General features: G+C 39.7%; 1 protein-coding gene across 3 annotated transcripts in view; it reads left to right on the top strand.

Moving 5' to 3' along the window:
- The window catches only part of TMEM132C (transmembrane protein 132C), a 155,837-nt gene that overhangs the window by 36,931 nt on the left and 94,584 nt on the right, over positions 1–24,322 (top strand). For 2 of the 3 annotated variants that reach the window (XM_015878410.2, XM_015878411.2), the window contains exon 2: positions 1,471–2,359. In XM_015878410.2, coding sequence (XP_015733896.1) covers positions 1,471–2,359 — 889 coding nt within the window. Of the gene's footprint in view, positions 1–1,470; positions 2,360–24,322 lie in introns of those variants that run through there. The other variant, XM_015878412.2, reaches the window with a different exon arrangement.

The raw sequence follows: 24,322 nt of genomic DNA, 5'->3' as shown, positions 1-24,322 counted from the left end.
GATGCAATTTCATTCAATTACCCTCTGTACCTCCAATTAATCTCTTCATAATGAGTTAGGAAGAGGGGCTGCGAGTATTAAGTAATCCACATGTTGTATATAAGGCTGTCCTCAATTCTTATCTACTTTAACTAGGTAATTTTCTCATTCATCTTGTTTAACACCAGTATATGTTGTTAATCTTCATCATAGGCAGGCACCATTTTGGTCAAATGAAGCTTGGTACTTAGCTCAATCTTAGATCGGGCCAGTCTGTGCTATAATACTGATGATGTATACATACATAAAATTATGTTACATATAATATACAAATATAAATGTGTAATATGCAGGCATTATTATATGTATTGAAACGTATGTGATTTTTGTATGTAATATAAACTTTTAACATAAGTAGAGCATTTGTTGAGATATTCCTAGCCTGTGATCTGTGTGATCAAACTACTTAGAAAGAGACTTACAATATGAACCTGCAAATGTGTAGATTTTAGTGCTAGAAACAGTTGTGCAAGGGCAAGCTTTTTTGACAGAGGAACATAATAAAATGGGACGTGTCAGTTCTTAGAAAAGCAATTTCTGTTGTTGGCTGTAGGGCAAAAACTGTCTTTGATTTCCTGGCAGCATTCCTTACAGGGGTAGTGATGAGCAGACTTGGGAGCTGAAGCTCAGTGCACCTTATCAAAGTGCTGCATACCATAGGTGTGCTGTGAATGAACAGAAAGATTGAAAAGGCCAGAGCAGATTTTGACTGGGTGGAAAGTTTAAAGGCAATGGGGAGAGGAGGAGGGTGTGCTGTGGTGGGGAAAACGGTCCTGCTAGTAGTTTAATACACCCTGTTTGTTCATGAATTGCTTTTGGGAAGCTTTGGCTCCTATTTGTGGATAGCCTGTAAGAGAACTGGTGTGTGCAAACTCGCATGTTTGTTTGGTCTATTGTTAGGGAGATGAGACGATGCGTAGGAGTGAAAAGTAATCTGTTAATTTCTCATCCAGATGACTGTCAGTATTCAAAGAGTTTCTGCAGGGAAGCCAATTCTTCCATGTGTTTTTTCTGCTGTGTGTTAGGAAAGCACTGCTGCTGTTTGGCTGTGTAAAATGGCTATTGGGACAGCCACTGATTTTTGCTGTGTGAACCACCCTCCTCCAACTTCCAGGCAGTGGGGAAATACTGAAGCTCAGCCCAAACTTAGATAGGCAGAAGATCTTATTGCTCTCAGTTGAAGGACATGTATAGCATAGGACTGAGTCTTGCATGAGCATACTGTATAGAAACACCTAAAAGAATGAAGTGCACTGTTTCAGTTCTGCGATCTGAACGTTGGAGGAAACGATCGCTTGTGTATGTGGTGATGTAACAAAACTAAAACTATGGTCAGTGCACGATAACACTGAGGTCTGAATTGCTTTTCTTTTGTGCACATGATGCCAAAAGCAGACTTAATCTAACCAACATCACCTTTTCTTTTATTAGTGGTGGAGAGTCGAGGGGTCTTGGACAATAATCAGAGATTTTCTTCTTCACCAACATACCTTCCTGTGAGCTACCGAATCTTGAGTGCAGAGACATCATTCTTCCTCAAAGAAGCCAACCAGGACTTCATGAGAAATTCTAGTTTGCAATCCAGAGTGGAATCATTCTTCCCATACAAAGCCAAGAGACCTCCTGTGTTAAATGCCAGCTATGGACCTTTTTCCATTGAACAAGTTGTGCCCCAGGACCTAATGATAACTTCCAGCTTCTTTGGATCTGCCAACAAATTCACTTATAACTGGAAACTTAAGGCCTACATAATGAGTGACAAAATATACCCTAGCAAGCCCAAAGTCCAGGTCCTGTTCTACATTGTGGGTAGGGACTGGGATGACTACAGCACGACGGAGAGGCTGCCCTGCCTGCGGGTGTTCGCCTTCCGGGAGACACGGGAAGTCAGAGGCAGCTGCAGGCTGAAGGGGGACCTGGGGCTGTGTGTGGCAGAGCTGGAACTGCTGCCAGGCTGGTTTAACCCCCCCACTGTTGTCACGGGTCGTAAGAAGCCTCTTGATCTTTCTGAAGGAAGCCCTGTGGAGCTGTACTACACTGTCCAACCAGGAGATGAGAAAGGAGAGTGTACTGCTGAGGATGTAAGGAAGGGAAATGCTATCCGGCCAGGCAAAGATGGCATGGATGAAACCATGTCCCACCTGCAGCGGATTGGATCAATCAGCCTCTATCGAGGCCAGGAGACTTCTCAGCTAACAGAGCTACGGCTGGATGGTAACATTGTCATCTGGCTGCCCTCAAAGCCTGTCAAACAAGGAGAGGTTGTGAACGTTTATGTGACTATTGCCAACAACTCTACAGTGGATCAGTTCATACTCAGGTATGGTAGATTGTTTTTTCCTGTTTCTAATGTGATAGCACGCTTGGGGGTGGTGGGCAAATCTAAATCAATTTAGTGTTTATCCACACTGCATAATTTTCTTCAGGTGAATATTACACCTAATCATTGAAATCTTGTTTTCCTTCATGAACATCGAGAAGAGGACTTGAAAGCCTCTGTCACTGGGAGTCTTTTAACACATATGCCATGCCACTTAACACATGTCAATATTATGCAGCAAGATACAAAATACAGTAACTTGCTGCCTTAGTGGGGCCACTTCTGCGGAATAACAGACAGAAAGGCACTGGGAAAGTTCTCTGTTCTACAGAACTTTTAAAACTTGCTTTCTGTTGCATAGGCATAGTTTAAATGCAGCAAAATTTCAGTTACTTGCTTTAGGTGTTCTGACAGTGCTTTGCCTCCCTCACACTGAGTGAATTTTGATATGAGAACTCTTTAGACAGGAGTTTAACTGTCTCCTTATGGTTAAGCATCATTTGTCGCTGTCAATATGTTATAGCCTTTGAAATAAATCCTGATGCATTTGATATTGCTGTTGATTGTAAAGGACTGTTAGAAGTAACTGCGATTACTTTAGGCAGGTACACTGAAAGCAGAACCTCTGAACATAAGAAACACCCTACTGGGTCAGATCACTTTTCTTTCATTTCATTCTATAGCAGTTTCCCTATCAATGAGATGGAAATCCTTTGAGGATGACAGACTAGAAAACTTGTTAATCACTGAAATATTTTGTATTTTTTTTTTCCTTTTGGCTACCAGGCTTTGAATTCAAGGGAAATCTCCACGGTGATAAGTAACAATTGCTCTTTAAAGCCTCAGGGAATCAGAGTTTCCCAAAAGATTCTACACATGAAAGTATTTATTTCTAAGGCTTATATGAATTAGATTAATACATAGTTGACAACTACCGAGGAGAATAGCCTTTAGAGCAGGAAGCATCGCTTGGCAGATAAAAGGCTTTTATTTAAGGAAGAAGGAAAAAAAAGGGGGGGGATTTTAGTTACCCCAGAATCATTCCGATGTTTGCAGCTTTGGTTAAGTTGGTGAGATAATCTCTTAGACACCTGTTTACTGAGTGAAACCTCTGCTACAGAAGTCTTTTCTGCCTGTGCTGCTTATCTTTTATTGAAAATCCTTTTTCATGAAGTAGTAGAAACAGAATGCTATTCCACATAACAAGCATAGCTGTGGTGAAAGAAGAAATCCAAAGGCAATGAACTGGATATTTGCTGGGTGGATGGGAGAGGAGGGGATAACCCTTTGAAGGTCTGTTTCAGTCTTTATCTTCCTGAAAAGCGAGTTGAAGATGAAACGAGCTTGCTGCAATCTGATGATGTATTTCTTTGCTCTGAAATGAATCTGCCTAGGCAAGGATTGCATTAGCATGCTGGGAGGTACAACAGACAGAAATGGTATATGGGATATCAGTAGTTGCATATGTGGCTTGCTGTTATGGACAAAATGAATTATTTTTGGTTTTGAGAATAGATAACTGATGTATTTGAAGTAAATAGTCTGACATTTGTTGGTATATTGATTGATCTGTGTCATCACAAAGGCAGAGCTCAGGCCATGTTTGCTTGTTGAAACACTTTCTGTTGAAAATGATTTGCTTTGCTTTTTTTTCTTGAAATTCATTTTGAACGAGGCACGAAGATGTAAGAGGTGAAAGAGATGAAGATCTTAAACGTTTTTTGCTGGCTTCCATTGGAGGTGAAGAGGCAGTGGTTCTCCTTCTTTCCCTTGGTGGAAGAGAGGAGTAAGCACAGCAAGTGACACTGATTGTTTTCTAGAAAGCAGGCCAGTCCTGTGTCACATTTCATCCAATGTCAATATTCCAAAACAGCTGTCAGTCTTGAAAACTTCATCCTGCAGGCATGTTATAATTTCATATCTACCGAGGATGCTGATCTGTGCAGTCAAGGCATCGAGTTGAACCTTTGGTAGGCATGAAGGGGTAATTCCATGGTTTTCTGCAGTGGTGATTTTTGGCATAATTTTACTTTTTTTAATGAAACAACAACAACAGAAATAAAGGAAACTGTTATAATAGCTTACCTGACCCTGCTGTAGAAAAGGACAGCTGGTGCCCAATGGGGATTCTCAATGCCGCTGTCCTATGAGGCAATGACTGAGTGCTGGTAGCAGGTTTGAAAAACTCAGTTTAGTTTCCTGATTCTGTGGTGGAAATCTCTATTCAGTAAAACTTCCTGGATGTGCAAGTGTGGGATGTGACCCAGCACCTCCCAGGAAAGAGCAAGGGACTGTAGCAACCAGGGTGAAGTGAGCGCATATGCTGGTTCTGCCTAGGGGTGGCTTTAACCTTCTCTGTGGCCATTTGCCTGGTTAGATATAGGGCTGTATCCTCTCATATTCATGGGCTCCCAGCTGAGAAATCCCTACATCCTGTGACATGCATTCACATTTAATCATCCTAAAGAAAAACACACCACACACTATCCTCAGGCTTTGAGGGTTTATTTTCTGCTTCTTGTATACTATTCATTTAGGTATTGCAACATCCAGTGTTGAAGTAAACAACATGTGATCATTGCTTTAGGAAAAGAATTGCTACAAATCTTCTCTGGCACAAATGAAATAGACTAATCTGAATGACCTCATATCCTCAAATCAGTGGAATTGAAACTGTGTTCTTAAATTGTATCTTAATTCAGAATCCTGTTACTGTATCCATACACTTATCAGCCCAATAACACCAGTAAAGTCAAAGAAAATGACTAACATGACAGGGAATGAAGTGAATTATGCATGGTAGTACATTAACGCAGTAGGAGCACTGTCTGAATAAACAGATCTTCTTCCCATGCATCTAGTCAGTGCAAGCTGTTGTGAAAGCAGTTCAAACAATGCTGATAAGTTACAAGACTTGGGTTCTTCCCACAGCCCTTTCCTGCTGGGTGACCTCTGTGAAGCCTTTGCAAGTATTTTCTATATGCTTATTACTAAATATGAGCAAGTTGGTCAGCATTATGTTCAGGACTGTCAATCGTGTTCCTAAAAGACTTCAACTTTCTCTGATAAAAGGGGTTTTGGATTTGCCAGATATTATCTATGGTAGAGTGAATGGGAAAGTCTTAATAGAAGTGAAGAAATAGAGAAGAGGGGAAGCATCATTGTGCCACATTCCTACCAGTGGGAAGGACTTCTGGGCCCCCAAAGGAGAGCTGGATTGCACTGAGTATTGACTGCTCAGTAAGGAAAATCCGTGTTACTTCCAAACAGAAGTGAGGCAGCATCATCATAACTTCTGTAGACTGTAAAATAACACAGGACAGAAAAACAAAAAACTATAAATTCCTAAAATACAGATCACTGGAGTCTTCTGTGCACTTCCTGGAGCTGTGGTAAGTTAACGCTGCTGGCTTCCATAGGGCTGCATTGATTGATTGTCACTTCACCAATTGCTGTGTATTCAAGCTTTTCTAATCTGAGTCATCATTTGTGTACACTGTATGTAAGGATTAGAAAGCAAAATCCTCAGGGCAAGACCTTGTTCCTGAATGCTTCTGTGAACCTCCCTCACACCCAGCAGGCTACAAATAATGGAAAGATCATAACGTACTGAAAACAAGTCATTCTTGTTAACTTTCAGAAAGAAATGCATGTGTAAGCTGAGATATTTGAAGGTTACTGGGAAGCTGGCCACTCAACTTCTGTGTTTGTAGTGCTGGGGAGCCAGTGAGCTGAATGCATTAGGCAGCTTTGAGAAGTTTGGCCTGCGTGCATTGCTGGCTTTGTTCTGTAGTTCTAAATAACTTTTCCAGACATTAAAGGATCTTTCCGTCTGTTTTTTCCATAGCGTGATATACCGTGTTTGAATTGGAATAGTGCTGTGCAGGGCTAAAACAAAAATTGGGAATGCTGAATGCTTTGTGTTACTCTGCTGGGCAGCAGCTAAACTCTAATGAGTTGGAGAGGGGGCTGAGCTACCTACCACACAAGCCGATTTGCTGGTGGTATTGAGAATGATAAGTGAGGGGAAAGGGGATGAAGTTATCTGTCCCGATTAGAAAGAAGAGCTGAAAAACAGATAGTTTCCACATGTCAGGACAAAGTATCTGTTTTTCAGCTCTTCAGTCCCCTCCTTAGGCTTACTGTTATAGACTTTAGCAGTGCAACTAACTGCACCCAATGGGCTGTGGGTTATAAACAGTTACTGAATTACCTTTGTCCAGTAATCAAATCGGCCTAAAACAATGGACGATTAGTAGTGATAATCTACAGATTGGATGAAGGATAGAGGATAAATGCAGCGAGAAAAGCTATTAAACTGATCAGTGGAGGCAGCTTTATATGGCAGTTCCTAATATATATTGACAGCAGGCAGTGTTAGGTGATACTGAGATCTGTTAAAACCTAGGGGAAGATGCACATATACTGCTGCGTTCAGGAGCTGAGTAGTGAAGTCCAGTGATGCTGAAGTTCATAGAAATCTGAGTACTTGACTCTGAGAATCAAAGCTTACTGCCTCCCTTTTGAAAAGACTGTCCTAAATGCCCTGATCAGCTGCCTGTAAGGTGGAGCTTTGTGCAGGAGTCTTAAAACAAGAAAAACCTTTAATAAATAGTGAGATCTTTGCAGGGATTTCCTCCGTGTCATGAAAGTGGTTGTTTCTGCAATGCATTCTCAAATTCTGGGTTCCTTCAGCCAAATTCAGGCCTATTTCCATTAGTGAAACTGACTTTTGCACTTCAGGCTGGTGTTTGAGATCTTTTCCTTAAAATACTGATAGGAAAAGTAGGATAAGTTGATAGGGGTTATCTCAAGAGGAGTCCATAAAAGAGAGAGCATAAAAGTGTGGCATCAGGGCATTGGCAGACTGACAGAGCATGGCTATCTATTGATTCTGCAGCAGGAGTTCTGGAGCTGAACTTGTTGGTTAATCTTCAGCAACTGTTTATGTGTAAATAAATTTCAGAAATGTTACATTGATGCATCTTGCTAAAACCCCCTCCTGGAAATACTTTGCTTAGCCTGATTAGAAACTATGGTGGGTCATTAAAAGATCATGCCGTATAAACCAACAGTCCTACCAGCAGTAGGGAGGGAAATTTTGTATTACCGAGAGTGGATTTTAGTTGAACAAAGATGTTTTCTGGCTGTTTGAAAAAGGCTGTGATCTGACGCACTAGGGAACCTCCTGGGAATCCCCAGTGTGATTATCTGACAAGCTGTTGGGGTCCAAGGCCACTGTAAGCAAGAAAATGTGTGAGCCTGTAGATCTGAATGGAAATGAGTATTCCTGAGTAAAAATTATATGAGAAGCTTTAAAACCCAGTGCATCTGTTACAGCTGGAAGAGCAGTAGCAGCTTGCTGGAATGAGACTGGAAGGGACATAGCCCAGGGTTTTGTAGCAATTTTTGGATGAGTAGGGAGGTATGGAGGTACTTGGCCCAGAAGAACCATAAAAACCTGTTGTTTTCATCTGTATGTTTTATTCATGCTTGTGGGTGACATTATTTAAGATGGAAATGGTCAGATTGATTGTAGTTCCTTTTGGCTGAGTGTCACTCCTCATTCATGACAGGACACACTCAAGGAACTTGAATTGTTTTTGTGTTCTTATGACATTTTATAGTTGAAGCTTCCTCAGGAGACATGAGGATGGTGAGAACTGCTGTTCTGCTTCAGGAGTCTAAAGAATGCTGAGTGTTATTATGAAGCTATTGGGTATCCGATCTTATTTTTGTCACTATTTCCTTTGGGATTCAAATGGGGTCCCAAAGTGCTTCCTCTAAATCCTGCTCTGTCCTGTGTGTTCATCTTCAGAGAGAGATGTTGGGATGTGTTGTACTCTCTGAGAAGGAAGATGCATTTTTATAAGTTTACACTGCATAGGGATACTGATTAATTTGTGCTTTATATTAGACTGAGTTAAAAAGAAATTAAGCATGTTTTGTTTGTTTGTCTGACTCCTGGTGGGTTACAAAATGTTTCTATTAGCAAAACTGCTGGGGGTTAATTTGCAGTAACGGTCTAATCATCTCTAGCAGCATTATTTTAAGCTTTCATTTTGCTGCTTAAATCAGCAAGACTAGACAATAGAAGAGAGCTCATATCTTGGGGAGTGTCAGGGAAGAAAAATGGAGCAGTGTTTCAGACATGGCCCTCTGCCTTATCAGCTGTCAGACTGCTTAAAAAGATTTGCTTTTTCTTACAAATTAAGATTGTAAGATTGAATACAAATCCTTGATTTCCAAAGTGCAATCAGCCTGAGCTGTTGGTATGAAAGAGGCACTAATTAAAAAAGGAATATATGACATTTAAACACCAAAGTCCAGAACTCCGTTCTTCAGCCTCTCTGTTTAATCATTAAACAGACAACATAAATAGCTGTGGATCATGAATCACAACTTGGTTTTAAATATTATGGTCCAGTGTGTCAGTCAGTCTTAAGTCGTACATTGTCTTTCACTCACCCCAGGAGTGCTGGACAAGGCGGCTCAGCCCTCCAGCTGGTCATTAAGGCACAGATGTTGCTGACCTGCCAGAGGGGGTTGCTCGTTTGGCATATTAGGCATTTGTGGATCCAGTGTTAAGAAGGTAAATTTTCCTGTAGAGTACATGGCTGCTTAGGCCTTGCTTTGCTGTAGCTTTTAAACATTTAGATGCTGTGATGTTAATTGCTGAAGTCAGTCATGTGATGTGCCCGGTCTCAGCAGGTTGTAGAAATACAACCACAAGTGTTTTTCTGCTTGAGGTTATGTCTAGCTTAGAAAAATCCCCGACTGTGTAGAGAGACTTTCCTCTGGAAAGGAAACACCAATCCACAGTGGGAGGCTGTCGCTTAGGAATGTTCCCGAATTTAGTCCTGTCAAAAGTAATGAGAATATTCACAGGCTGCTTTTTATCTGTAGATGTGAGACATTCATGAGACCACATTAGTACCAGCTTCTTTTCTCTTCCTGTAGCAGGCTGATTACAGTTTAGCAGGAGAGAAGGGGATGAACAAAACACCTGTTTTGTATTTACTTAGCTGGTGTTGGTTTCTCACTGTTGTCAGTGATAGTAGACAACGTACATTTGTGTGTATGTAAATGCAAATTTTGAGGAGGTGGCTGATAAAATAGTTTGAATTATTTGTCTACTCAGTGTGTTGTGAAGAGGACAGAGCTGGTGTGAAAAGACAGGCTTAGAACAAATACAAGAATGGAAAGTAGGTGGTAGAATTACACCAGCCAGTTGTAGTGTCAGGAGGGTCGCTCGGCCTTGTAGGTGATGTGGTAGTGGCATTCAAGTGCATTACATGCATCCTTAACAATGGGTTTTGATTTCCTGCTGGATACTGCTGTGCTCATGATGATGTGAAAGCTGTAATTCCAGTCTTAATGAGCTCAGCTTCACAACGGTAACAGCAACCTTCTAGCCTAGTCCATTAGGGTCTGGTCTTGGTCATGTTTCAGAGTAATTCCCCAGCGACCTTCTGTATCTTAAATCAAGCTGTAGAAAACCTTAGAAAGGACACTGCAAACAGCAGTCTAGCCTGGGTGTAAATACATGAAGTAGATGTATAATCTCCTTTTACTAAGACTCCAAGGTACTGCTTGAAAGTTTTATCTGTCTCAGACAAAACTATTGTAGTTAATGCTGGGTGAAAATATTGACATAGCAGAGAGAAGACTTCATCTGCTGCCTATGGACAGTGACAGCTGGTTAATTTTAATATTTATTCTCTGGAAGATCTGTAAAGAAATTCTGAAGAGTTCAGAAATTAATATGCCTCGCCTCCCTTTATGATGCTCAAGTATGACTAAAGTGCTGTCATTTACAGTTTGCATTCTTTAATTTTCATAGCATCTCAGGTAATGTGTGCTTTGTCCATTGCTATGGTAACTACAGTGTTTGTCTTACTCAAAGTAAACACTAACATAAAACCCTCTCTAACATTCCTTTTATTCATCGTGTATACCTAATGGATACCGTAGCTGTGCAAATATGTCCTGATTGTAGTGGATAGAAGGCTATAAATTCTGAGTTTGGTGACCTGCTTTATAACGGGTTTTGCCTTTCAGCTCATGCATAATTTTGTCAGCTACTTCAACTGTTTTCACTCCTACCTGTTCTCAATTAGATTTCAAATCCTTGAGGGGGTAGACAGTCCCTGCCTGTGCTGTTGATGAGCATTTATGGGAACTGGGACCTCATAACAGATGAGGAATGCTAACTTTGTGCCTTTGAAGCTGAACTGATCCATAGAATTTTTGGCATTTGTTCAAGTTCCCACCTGTGCCTTTTCTGAACACGATGGGTGTGAGTAGCAGTTCTTTTCCTCTGCTAGTACTGTGGTTTTGTTGACTTAAAACTCCAGTCACTTGACAAGATGTCTGAAGCTCTTTTAGCCCTAGACCTCTCCAAAAGGCTCTGCTGTGCAGTTCCCCCTAGATTGCTGTGTCTCAAAAGCTACATGGCTGCTGCAAATGCAGAGCACAGCTCTCTGCTTCCTCCCTTGCAGCAGGGGAGCTGGTTTGCTTTGAGCCCTGATGACACCCAGCAGATCCACGGACCATTCCCATGCAGTGAGAGCTGCTGGGGGACGGGGGGGAATCCTCCTGGAAAGTTCAATTATTTTTTTTTTTGCAAGGGTTTTCTAGGGAGTAATTGATGAGAAGAGCCACTCCAGCTTTGTCTCTGCAGTATTAAGGAATACAGCAAGGCACAGTTAAGTCTCAGCCAGAGTTACAGCTATCTCTGGGAATGGGGCTGCTCAGGGACTCCTTGTTCTGGGAAGCTCAGACTGTCCTGTTGAGTGGCATAATTATATCCCGCCTCCACATCTCTCACCGCTATTCACTTCTATTATGCCTTTTTATTTAAGTCCTAGCTATTCAAAGGCGAAATGTAAGGGATTCGTGACAGGAGCAAGTGAACATGAGTGCGTTGTTCTCTGCTCAAAAGAGCTTCAAGGGATAAGAAATGTTACTTTGATAATTGTTTAAATGGTGCTTAAGGGGCCCCCTGGGCTACTTATATTGTCTCCGTGATTTGCCTCTTTCTGCCAAACACTCAATTGATTCCATGTCAGAAACATGAAAGAGTGGAGAAAAAAAATGCAGGAAGATGGCAGTAAGTGAGTCTTTGTATAAACATTAGGAAATGAATCGGTCACATGAAAAAAAATCACAATTGTCACTCCAGCATCTGTATGTACAAAGGCTGTTACTCAATAAATAACATTCTATTCTTATTTCTGCTTTCACAATAAAGATGAAAAATGAGAAGCACAAACTGGGTTTAACTCAATCTGACCGTATTCTTATGATCTAGGAAAAGAAATAGTGATTTTGCAGACTTTTCTCATCTCAGTTCAGTTTCAGAGCTTTGTCATTCAGAACAGAAAAGATAATTCTGTGGGAACTCAGTCTGGGTAGATAACCTTGGATACAGCTGGAACATGGATGGACTTATTTTTGGTAGGAAGTTTTAAAACCTGACCATCTTTTCTAGTATGTTGCTTTGAACGCCCATAGAAGAGTGCTGCTTCTAAGATTCCAAATGAGTTTTCCTGGTAAGTAAAGCTGATTGTGATTAATAGCCAAACTTGGGTTGTTTTCCATTCTAAACATTTGGCTTGTTACTTGTGATTGTGGTTTGGCAATGTTTGAGTCTTGAAATCCTTGTGTCACCAAAGCAGGCTCCTGTGGACAGTTGTAACAATGATGGGGCAGATTTCTGGAGCACAAATTGCTTGTCTGAGCATAGAGCCTTGCATAAGCTGCCTTATCTGATGGGAAGGAATTTGAGTGCTCTGTTTTCAAGCTGTTTTGTGGCACTTTCAAGCTATTTAGAAACTGAAGGTCCAGAATGAAGGAGCTCATATAATGTAGGGTAGGGATGCTGGAGTGAGGTGATTAAAAGAGGGCTGAATCCTTTTCATCATTATAAAACTGCCTGTTCTTAGACTTGTTCCCACATTACTCTTTCCACTACACGATCCTTCATTTCCTACCTGTCACAGCCTATCCACAATACTCCTCTAATTAACAGATCAGGTGAGAGACAGCTCATCCTGTGTCTGTAGCTATGCATGCAGAAGACTGTCTGTGCACTGCTGTCCCAGCACAGAGCATGCAGCGCTGCTTCCCAATAGCTTACAAACCTAGCGAGTGGTTTCACTGACCACCTGTTGTGCATGTCTGAGATGGGTTTAACACAGGTCCTTGAAAAATGGACCACTGTATTGCTGTGAAATATATTTAGAACAGATTCTCTCAGAAGCACGAGTATGATGTCATGAAACATGAATAACTGTTGGCTACACAGAGGTTTTATATATGTTGTGTGTTTTCTTAAATCTTTTTCTTTCTTTTTAAGCTACTCCTTCAATTCTTTTGCTTTATATGCACTTTCTGTTCCTTTTCTTCTTGCTGGAGAGTGAAATAAGGAGGTTGGAGCTGAAGTTTCTCTTGTCTGATTAAATACGAAGTGAGGTTTGCATTTTGATCTGATACTGCTTGGGTTTCCTTAGACAAGAGGTAAAATATCATTCCAGCATGTGATGAGAGGGGGCAGAATGTTATCACAGTTCCAGTGTTTGTATATTAAATTTTGGTCTGGTCAGGCTTGAAAATAATAATAATGTGAGAATGATTCTGACTTTCCTAAAATGATCGCCTTCTAGACAAGTTATATTCATACACACCCCATTCAATAAAATATAGTTACACAATGATTAGCAAGTGGTAGTGAAATGACTAAAGCAGTAGATTGTGGACTAAGATGCCATCAGCAAGCAGCTGCAAGCCAGTAGCTTTCCAGCCTTTGTACTCCTGTGATGTGAATGTATGACACACATATGCTGGTGGTCAGTTGGTAGAGTTTAATGTGTTTCATCATAGTACAATTTCTCTATCTCACATACATATAGAATATACATAAATATGAAATACACATGTATATATTTATAGCTTAAACATAAAGTACCAAAGTGCTTGAGTGTCAAGTGAAAGTGTACAAGCAGAGAACAAATCTAGTAGGGTTAACAAAACCTGGTGTGTTTTGTTGTTTTTTTTTCCCTTAGAGCCCAAGTTTCATACTTGAAACCTTCCATCTGCAGGACACCTCGATTGTCCTGTGTGCAGATAACAGTGTCTCTCCTAAGGAATGCTCTTCATTTTTGCAGTTACAGTTGAGCTAGCCAGTCTGCATCTATGTGGTGCTGTTGGTTTCTGCTTTCTTATATGTCTGTTAGGGTCAGATAGACAGTAGGGAAGTAAGACCAGAGTGTACCTTGTTGTTCGTTTGTTTTTCCATAGCAGTCTTCTAGATGCTGCTTCTGCATTCAGCAGTCTGAGAGCTGATTGCGGAGTCCCTGTGCAAAGGCTAAATGAGAGGAATTTCTTGTTTCTGCTGTTTGTGAGTGTATGTGTATCCCTCCATGTGCCTGCATAGGTCAGTTGCAATCTGGCTTCACAAATTTAGTAAGATGGGAAAGTGAGAAGAAATAAGCAACAATGAAATAAGGTGCATTTTCTTTGCAGCCTCTGGCTTGTAAAAGAAATTAAAAGAACTGAACTTTTGGATGAGGCATGTAACAGACTTTAGGTATCTATGCTTGTTTATTTTGCAAGATGAAGCTCTCCTGAGAGTTGTTTCAGGCTGCAAAGCAAATGAACCACCATCTCTTTTTTCCAGCACACAATGAAGGAGAAAAGTTACAGGAGAAAAATGTCTGGGGATGTGTTTGTACAGCATCAGGGACAACGGAACTTGGGGTTTTATTAATCAAAGCAATCCTACACTTTCAAAACATGTTTGTTTACTACAATATTCTTCTTCCCTTCTTTGAAACATATTTTTTCTAACATCTGTTGAAATGCCTGTTGTGTAACAAAGGGTTTTATCCAGTGTTCATTTCAGAAGCAATGCTACTCCCAGATGTGAGCTTTTTTCACTGACAAAACTTTCTATAGATAAGTGGGATTTTTGTTATGTCTTCATCACCGTTTTACTTGTTATAATCATCTTGATCCTTAGCAAAAATGATACTCTTTGCCTCCTCTTAATCTTACTGCAGTCAGTGATAATTTCTTACTACAGATATTACTAAGAATTTATTCATGGTAATGACCTCACAGTCTGAGGGTTTTTTCAGTGCCATAAAACTCAGTCACTGATCCATGTAAATGCTGTGTAAAGGTTGCTGTTAATGGCATAGATCTCAATTGATCCAAAATCTGATCCTGTGACAATTTAAATCCATGTCAAAACTTCCATTGACCTCAATGAGGACATGATCAGATCAACTTCTGCTAAGGACCAGCCGCCTGTAACAACTAACTCCAACCTCCCATTATCACAGTTGTTAACAGTTGAAGATGGGTTATTATACTGAGGCAGATCCAGAAAGAGGAACAATTTCTATGTATTGAGTTCAGTACTTGAGCTTTTCATGCATGAGTGTTAATGAGGGCAGGTGTGAGGCTCACAGAAGTGAGACAGGTCTGATTTACAAGTAACTGGGCAAGATGGCACTGTGGCTTGTTTAATTGCACATTGATGGAGATCAGGAAAGATATGAGGGGAAAATGCCTGGAATTATGGATGCAGAAGACACATATACCAATACCCTGTGGTGGGTGGAGTGGGCCTTAAAGAGAAATCTGAAACGTCCTTTTGCCCACAGGGAAAGATTTTAAGTTACAGTTGTAATTTCTTACGTTTGGATGTAGAGTTGCTGTATTTGATTCTGCGAGAGTCCCACTTGTGTTGCCTTTACTACCTGTTACCCAATGTGTTAATTTGGGTGGGGTGCATTTCTACAATCAGCGTGCTGTTAACGACCCAGTTCTGTGTAAGTTAAAGGAAGGCACAATTAATTTTCCCAGGTATATTTTACATAATTGCCATCCTAATTAAAGGAGGAGGGTTAGAGCTGGTTCCACATAGAAAGCTTGTGTGCAAGAGGAGAAAATACCATTAGTTGATATGCGAGAAGAGCATAAAGAAGCACTCAGATAATTCAGCAGTGAACCTGTTTCACTCTGTGCTTTGTGCCACTGGGATTTTTTTTGCTAATAGTTATGATGGTGCTTGGGACACCCTCTGCAGATGCTGTGCAGGACTTCTGATCCCCAGCCTCAGAACCCACGGAGCCCCCCTGGATTGTGGGAAAGTTTTGTTATAACAACAAAGTATTTGCTCTTAAACGGGGAGGGGGGAGGAGTGTGTAGCACCATCAAAGAGGGACAAGGATTCAAAGGGAAACATATGCCTGAAACATATGGGTCAAGTTTATTTGAAAGGAAAACTTGTTTGCTTTTGAGTCTTTATAACATTTCCCATGGAGACTAGCAAATAGAACTGCCACATTTTTGGCAAAGTGCTCATATCCTAAACCTGAAACACTTAAATACACATACTTATGTAAATGTGGTCTCTATTAGTTTCAGCAATGTGATGTTTAAAACTTTTTTTTTTTTTTTTAAAGATTCCTGCCTTTATTATTCTCCATTTGGCTGTTTTTTCTGTTTAAAATGGGAGTATTTATTTATTTTGACAGGGAGAAGGATAGAGTGATTAAAAGGAATCCTTCTCCTCCGAGGTTCTGCAAAGGTCTGTAGGACTAAGGACAGTGAGTGACAGGCAGCTGGTAAGAACTTGGAATACACTGCATGGACCTGAAACCACTTTGAGGTTTGTAGCTATTGAAAGCTATTATTAAAACTGGTTGTCACGTACTGAAAACATTTGGATAACAGTAACTAAGGAATTTTCTCTGTCCGTGCTTCTCAGAAATGCTCATTAGCAGAGTTGAAATTGAAGGTGGGATAGGATAAAATGAAATCAGGCTGTCTTCACTGAACTCTTCTGGCTCCAGTGCCTTTTCTTGGGCTGCAGTAAATTTCCATTTGTATTATAAATAATATTATTTGTATTTATACAATTCTAATATATATTTTTTTCAAAATAGTGACTCTGTATATGTGGTGTTATTTGATTCAGTTCGCTTTGTTTATTCCTAAACAAACATATGGCCCTGTTTGCTCTCTCACACAAAAAGAGCTCTCACTGATGTCAGTGGGGCTTTACCACCTTTGATATGAGAGAGCTGGATCAATAGAAGAGTGGCTGAAAGCAGGCCAGGCTTATTCTCCTCTTCCTAAGTGTATAATAGTTAGGAAAGCAAACAATCCATTGAGATCTAATCAAGTAAAGTGCATTTAAAAACACTGATTTGGAGCGTCATCAAGGGTCTACAGTCAACAAAACTGATACAAATCTTTAAAAGCCTTGGTGCAAAACCATGGACATGTTCGTGACTAGAATAATAGCCTCTTACCTGCAAGAAAATAACTAGTCTCCTGGTCTACTCTATTACTCTTAGTGCTTTCTCAAGAAAATATATACGTGCCTATTTGTATACAAGGCAGTATGTATAAAAATATATAGAAATGGCTTTGAAATATTCTTCATTTATGAATGAAAAGGGATGATGAATTTCTTTACTGTTCCTCTGATCAACATCCCTAACAACTTCCTCTCTAGTGTCTCGTGGGACTAGCTTCAGGCTGTGCAAAGAACAGGGCTCATTCTGCATTTGCCTCTCCCTCCATGTAGATGCCCTTCTTGTCTTCATATGTATCTTACAGTACTTTTAATGGCTGAAAAGGGATAGTAGTGACAGACTGAGGGAAAACTGCCAACGTTGTTTTGGCATTGTTTCCTTTCTCTCTCTGCCCCCCCAAAAAACAGAGGGAGAGATAGAGCAGAGGCTTTGGCTGTTTGCCACTTGGCTCGGTGATTTGAAGACAGTAGACAGATCTGTCTGTGAAGATGGTTGGTTGCAAGCACTTATTAGAATGTTATGCCAATGACAGATCTCAAGACAGCTATATGTCTGTCTTGTATGAACACTTGTATAACCACCTTCAGTAACGATGTGGCAGAAGTGCCGTTCTGACTTCTGACTGTACCTTGTTGAGAGCTGATCTTAAATGACTCCTAATCAAACTAAAGGTATGCATCCACTGTGCAGCTCTCAGTGAACTGTATGTCCTAAAACCTTATTTTTCCTTCACTGTCATGGGACTACATCCATGATTTTGGTTGATTGTGAAGGGAGTAAATGCATAGTTTTGTGGCTTTTTTTTAAAACTAAATGAGAATAAATAGATTTTTTAAAAAAATCTACTTCTGAGCTTCTTTACCCTCCATAAAAGCATTTACGTTCTTTGAATATTTTCTCACATCCCATGCTAAACTGGAGCTGAAAGATTCAGTGGTCTGCCATGCAGGTGATGCATCTATGCAGAACTGATGTAAATGGAGTCTGGTGTTCTGTACTCCCCTGGGTGACTGACGGACTTTGGCTTCACAAATCTTGACATCTCCTGAAGTTTTGGAGTCCAAAATGGCAGAGCTATCAGCTGTGTTTGGGATTTTATTACCTTGAGTTCTGGTAATTAAGCTTTGCTCTTGACTGAATTCACTTTTAGAGTTCTTTGGAGCTTGAATCTCATCTTTAGTCCAGGTGTGTATCCTGCTATATACTTACCTAATCATAAGAATTAGTTTTATCAGGTCTTACTATTAGTTTTCAGCCTTTTGGCTAAAGAAAAAAATAAAGAAGTCGATTCCCACTAACATAAAGCTACGTGGAGGTTCTGAACTACCTCTCCTAGCTGTAGAGAAAAGGATGAAGTATTGTAATGAGCTTTTCCTTGGGAGAGTTCTCTCCAGACGCTCTTAGGTTTTGTTTAGGAAATATGATTTCCATAATAATTTCAAATGCTGTCAGCCTCCCTGCCCAGTCATGTTCTAACTGCATTAAACAGTAAACCTTGAAGGATGTACTTTTTTTAAAGAACAACCCAGGATAAAAATAGTATCTTTCTCACAGAAACGGGTGAAAGAGTTTTCACAGATGCTGCCAACAGTGTTCCTGGCTCAGAGCATTTCTATTTATCTTTCTTCTCTTAAGGCACTGAATTCACTTTCAGTTTTAAAAGCATTAAAAATAAATTAATTAATTAATCACTGAAGATCCAAATCTGATGGCACAGATGAAACATCTGGTAGGCATTCCAGATGCATCATGCATTTCAGTTATTCCAAATATTAAACACTAAGATGCCAAATTATCAGATCCTGCCTGGCATCACTCCCATTCAGTGCAATCCTATCATAATTAATGTGGTAAAGTTCCTCTGTGTAGAAAAATATTTATGGGATCTTCAGAGACCACAAAATGAACTGTAATAAGAGTTCTGCCAAGTCTCACTGTGCAAATTATGGGCATATGTTGGTTGATGCTGGCAAAACCTTTTGAAGTCTTGCTTGTGTCGTCTCACTGCCATCCATCACACTTCCACATAGTGGCAGGAGACATCAGCAGAAGCTGTTGCTGCACCTTAAAATAAACTTGGTGTGTGCTCTGCATTCAGGTGAAAACTAGCTTCAAGCAAAGAAATCGGAGCGTAAAGAAACAGCAGCACTCAGTTTTATTACTGCAGCTCTCTCATCTCTCTCCTACTATATAAACACGTAACACAAATAGTTCTAAACGTTGAACTCTACTAATTTCTTTTGGGAAGCTCTGGAATCAAACTGTTTTTTGACCTGCTCCAAATGTGGACTAATCCCAAGGAAATCATCCTGAAGCAGAGCAGAATTCAGCTTAGTTATACACATATTTAATCAATCATACCGAAAAGGCAATTAAAACTTGAATCTTTGTGCTGATTCCTCTGTTATTTTGCTTTTAAGAAATTATATCCAAGAGCACAAATTAATTCCAAGTTATTTTTTGTTGCTGTTTTTTGTTACTTTTTGCTGTGTTTGTCTGGCTAAAAGCTGGGTTAGTGTCTGTACAAAATTACAAATGCTTATAATTGTTTTGTATTTTTTTCAATTCACTCTGAAAGCATTGACATTGGAGAAGGTAAAATGTGGGATGTAAACAGAAACATCCTTCATTGTCATGGGAATATTAATACAGAAGTATGTTCAATCAGTGCTGGTTCCTTCTCGTTAAGTGGGGTCACTTAATTACAGCTCCAGGTGAAACAAAATGATTTGCAATAACCATGCCAATTTAATTAGCATGATACGAATATAAGCTTTTTCTTTGCTCATTGCATAATGCATAGACATGACCTCTTAAAAAGTGTTTACTTTTATTGTCGTTTTAATTGGCTGCCCATGCACAGTTTCTCTGTGCGGGGTTTTCCATAGTAACAAAAGACAAATAATCGTGCCACTCAGGCTAGGCACCACATAAAATTAAATTGCTAGCCACTTTCTACTTCTTTTCAAATAGTGAATGCATTCTTTAAAATCTGCAGTACAAATAGCAAAATGAGAGAGGAGGGTAAGCAGTGCTAACCCTCCAAATGCGCCTTTCTGTTTTGACATGACCTGCTGGTAAGGAACAGGGTCAGAAGTACTGAACTCCTTGCCAAAATTTCATGATTGCTAATGCGAGAGAAATTGCAAAGGGGTGATAGTGATGCTGTCCAAACACTGTTTAGACTCACTTACTGATTTTAAAAAATCAGACCTGCTTGAAGGCAATTCGGCAATGTAATGACTCTCATATTTTCCCACAATACGTTATGTAGGAACTTCTGCATGTTCCTAAACAGGAAGGGTTTTGCCTGCTACATGAGAAAACCCTGAGCTCTTTTCCTCAACATCTATTTTTTATTAAGTCTTGGTGAAAACACATTTATTTCCTAAGAAGAATGCAGTATTAGAGAACTCAAATGGAGGTTCTTTTGCTTAAAACTGACCTTGGGTCACCTATTCAGAAGGCTTTATTTCTGAAGAGAGTAAAATACCCAACACAGAATGAGTATCAGTCTCTTAGGACTGGATCTTACACCACATTCTTTTTCAAGGATGTGAATACATTTTAAGATCTGGGGAGATATTACTTGGATTTTGAAAATCTATCTTTTCATGGTTAATATAACAACCCTCCTACAGGGTATGAGTTGTGACCCTTAAAGTTGCTCAGATTAGGTGTCTCAGGTTAATAGTCACTAGAGATAACTGTGGTCTTCTCTCAAATTATCATATAATAGTTGTCAAGTCTACCTTGCAAAATCATTACTCAAATATGTGAGCTCAGAAATGAAACTTGCTTCTATGTCTTTAATAGAATGGTGATAGAAAAGTAGCACATCTTTTTCTCACTCATTGCAAAAATTACTTTTCTGTGAGCAAATGTAATTTTGTACCATGCCCCAAGTGGTTAGTGTTACTCCTCCAGATAGAACCAATTTTTCCATTGCTCATTCAGGAGTCATTTGAGAAGAGCCCATTTCCCTTCAAGTAGGAAAATGTTCTGAAATAGTGTTGTAAAAACAAGCAGTACAGAAGCAGGTAAAAATTCAGAGAAAATGACACATGTTCAGGAGATCAGCCTGTACCTCACCACAAGTTCTCATAAGATAGAGCAGTGAAAGGAGATGCTGAGGTAGATTTGCCAACATTTGCCCTATGACAATCAGCATGATTAGTCATGCCATTAAAATATAAGCAAAAATACTTCAGTCTTCAAAGCAGCAGTCTCATTTGCATGGGGCAGAAGCACTGCGACTGATGTGATGCATCCCTTTAGGTGGACTCAGCAGGGTTGTGCTGTTTTCAGGAGACCAATATGAAAGCTGTATCTATGGACGATTTTTAACACTGTTGAAATTATAATCAGAAGCTCAATGTAGTGACAAAGTGTTTGGCCTTTGAATTTGATGTTTTCAGGTTGGAAAAATGTTGGCTGACAATTACTGTGCCTGAAGATTAGTTTTGTTTCATATGGCGCGCATAAAATGGAAGTGTGATTAGTTCATACAGCATAAGCATAAAGGATATGAATATTCTATTAACAGCTTTGAACAGAACAAATGACCATGTCTGCTAGATTGAAAGCCATGTATTTCACAATCACGGGAAACAATTTGGTTTGTAGTAAAAAGATGATGCATAATGCAAGATTTGAGTATTTATCATTTTGTAATACCATTCCTAGGACAGCTCATGGTCTGCCATTGAAGCAAAAAATGGAGTCCGGCATTTTAAATAAGAACAGAAACAGTTTGAGCTTGCTCTGTGTTGTGCATTCACATCAATATGAAGAAAAACTATTTATATGAAATGTCATATAGCTTCCTCTTTCCAGTAGGAAAAACCTCATAGTTGCATTTATAGCTAAAGATCATTAGGAGCTAAGTTTGGCTGAAATTCTTGGCAAAAATGGTGTGTTCAGTGAAGAGTACATCTTTAGGGCAAACAAAGATGTTAATATGTCAAATTTTAATTTAAGTAAGAGCCGAACCATCTGAAAGTAGAAGAAAACTTTTAGTTGGTTTATATATATATATCTATATGTTCATATATGTTCGTTTAATAGCGTATCTCCTACTTTCTGGTGAACAACAACCCCAAAAACTGCATTGACTGCATTCATTTTAAGTTTTAACCAGTTGCTGGTCAAGTCAAAGTAAAGCTAATGCATTTTCATATATTTAACTTGTTTTAAATATGCCTCGTACTGGTTGACCAAGCAGATAAAAGCATCTTCGGATAATTAAGATGAGTAAGATGAAATAGGTGCTCTTTGGAATAAGTATTCTTGGTCATGTGATAGTTTGCAGCCTCCAAAATTGGCACTGTCATTATTCCAAGCTCCTCTGACATACCTCTGTCCTTGTTTAGATGTGTACAAGGTCTAAATGACTTGCACAGGTTCTCACGGAACCTCCACAGAAGGTTTTGGGCTAGAACTCCAATTCCATGCCCAGAGCAGGAGTTCTTCCTGTCTCTCTCTAAAGCTATCTTCAAAATCCTCTGCCAAGTCCACCTTTGGAAAGCAATGGATAGGTCAAGTAATGGCTTACAGAAGGTAAGTTCTGTACTTATTTTTCATTCTGTTTTTGCAGTGTCTCTTTCAAAGCTGGCTTAAACTTGCACCATATTTAATATGCAGGCTGTCAAATGCTCTGCGTTATACATGTTGGTTTAGTAATATGCAATAAAGATGACTATAAACATAAAAGTTAGCTCCATTTAGTTTCTCAAAATAAAAAGTAATTGAAAATGTTTTGGGGAGAAAAAGGCTCTGCTTTCTCTTTGTCTGCTTCTTACAGTTTCTTGCAGTAAAATAAGGGTTTTGCTGTAGTCATTTGCATATGCAATAGATTCATTCTCGCCCAGTGTTACTTCCCCTTTTGAAGAGGCACTTGTGTCAATTTTGACAGGTTGCATAAACATTTGCAGATGATTGTTGTTTCTGTATCTCTATTTGCACGGCTGTCTTACCTCCTTCACTGTTTTTTTCCCCCCTCAAATGCACACTTTGCTCAGCAGGGACTTGGCTTTAACCACACCGCTCTTTCCTCCTGTCCCATGTGATAGCTGCAATGCCTGGTAGCGTTTCAGGGCAGAAGTTGCTTTTGGCTTCAGTTCCATTTCAGGGCTTGACATTCAATTTCTGGCCTTTCCAAAAATAAGATGACTGTTTTCAGACTGCGCTATTAGTTGTCAAATTATTTGAGTGATAGAACAAGGTATATAGATGTAGAATTAGTTTGACTTTCCATTCTGGAGCTGGTAAACAGCATTTTCTCCTGATGTGGTTACTGCCTTATAATGTTATCATGTCTGAATTTGTTTATATAGCCCCTTAAAAATATAAGGGCCAAATTTCAGTCTGTTGCAAGGTGGGAAGAGACTGAGGGAGAGTGAGAGAGCTGGCAGGAAAACTGAGGTGGAAAAAAACAGCATCTCTGTTCTGGATTGAGAAAAAGATACAGAGAGCAGAATCTTCATTCACCACAGATGTGAATGTTTTGGTTGAGTAATAAATAGCATTTCTTTTTGAAATTTCCTCCTTTGATTTCCAAGTTTTTTGCAATCAAGTGGTTTTATATTATCGTCAGCGTTTCAGAGAAGGACGAAGAACAAAGGTTAAGAGGCCTCGTCCAATGTCACACAAGAAGTTGATACTGGATCTAGGAATAGCTTTCCCTCCGCTGCACCATGCTGTGACACAATGCTGCTATATAGAGAGGAGCTTACTGTGCATCTGTGATGCATTATGCAGCTGTGGAGAGCATTCAGCATTTGAGATTGTAACAGCGTAGATTATCTAAAGATAGAAGAGATGGAAAAAGTCAAGTGATCAAACCTGCATCTTCATAGCCTCCCCCAGCAAAACAGCAAATCAAAATTTATATCATAGGTGGCACAAAATCTCCTAAAAATGGGGGTCAAGAAATATCTGCAAGAACGAAAAGGATTAGGTAGAAACTTTCAGTAGATGCAGTGTTTATACATTGGTTCAAACATTCTCTTCTTAAGAAGATAAAGAATCTCTAAAATTAATGAATATGAACTCATTATAAGACAGTATAGAAATGCAAAATGGAGCACGTTCTCAAGACCTTCTGCAGACATGAGATTAAGTTGTTCAGCAGAAAAGCTGGAATTAAAAACCTGCTTTCAGTGAAGTTAGGCTTCTGGCATAGCAACAGCAAGTTGCAGTCTTGTGGACTTCATTTACATTGCCGCTGCATGGGACTGATTAACTTCTCCTATGCAAAATACAGAGCTTTAGAAATCAACAACAGCAAGCTGTCCATCTTAGGGACCAGACATCACAGAGCTCACAGTGTGCACGTTGCGTAATGTACTGCAGCCATATTAAGAGTATTTTTAGGTTTCTGTTTATCTTCCTGATAAGTGGTCGTTTCCTTTAATTAAAGATTAAATAAACCATCTCTATTACATCCTCTCAACTTACCTAAACTCTTCTAAAAGGCTCCTAATATGCTTTTTTCCTGTGCAGTTAATTTCTTACTAACAGCCCCTGGTGGGCAGTAAAATAGGGGGACACCTCTAGAATGGCAGGAGATTGGTTGTTCCACAAAGAATTAAACTCTCACCATTGAAAGCATGTGATTTTTCTCTATTAA

Source organism: Coturnix japonica, chromosome 15, assembly GCF_001577835.2.
Source record: "Coturnix japonica isolate 7356 chromosome 15, Coturnix japonica 2.1, whole genome shotgun sequence".
Taxonomy (NCBI): domain Eukaryota; kingdom Metazoa; phylum Chordata; class Aves; order Galliformes; family Phasianidae; genus Coturnix; species Coturnix japonica.
The sequence above is the reverse complement of the archived record's forward strand: the minus strand, read 5'-3'. Positions and strand labels throughout refer to the sequence as shown.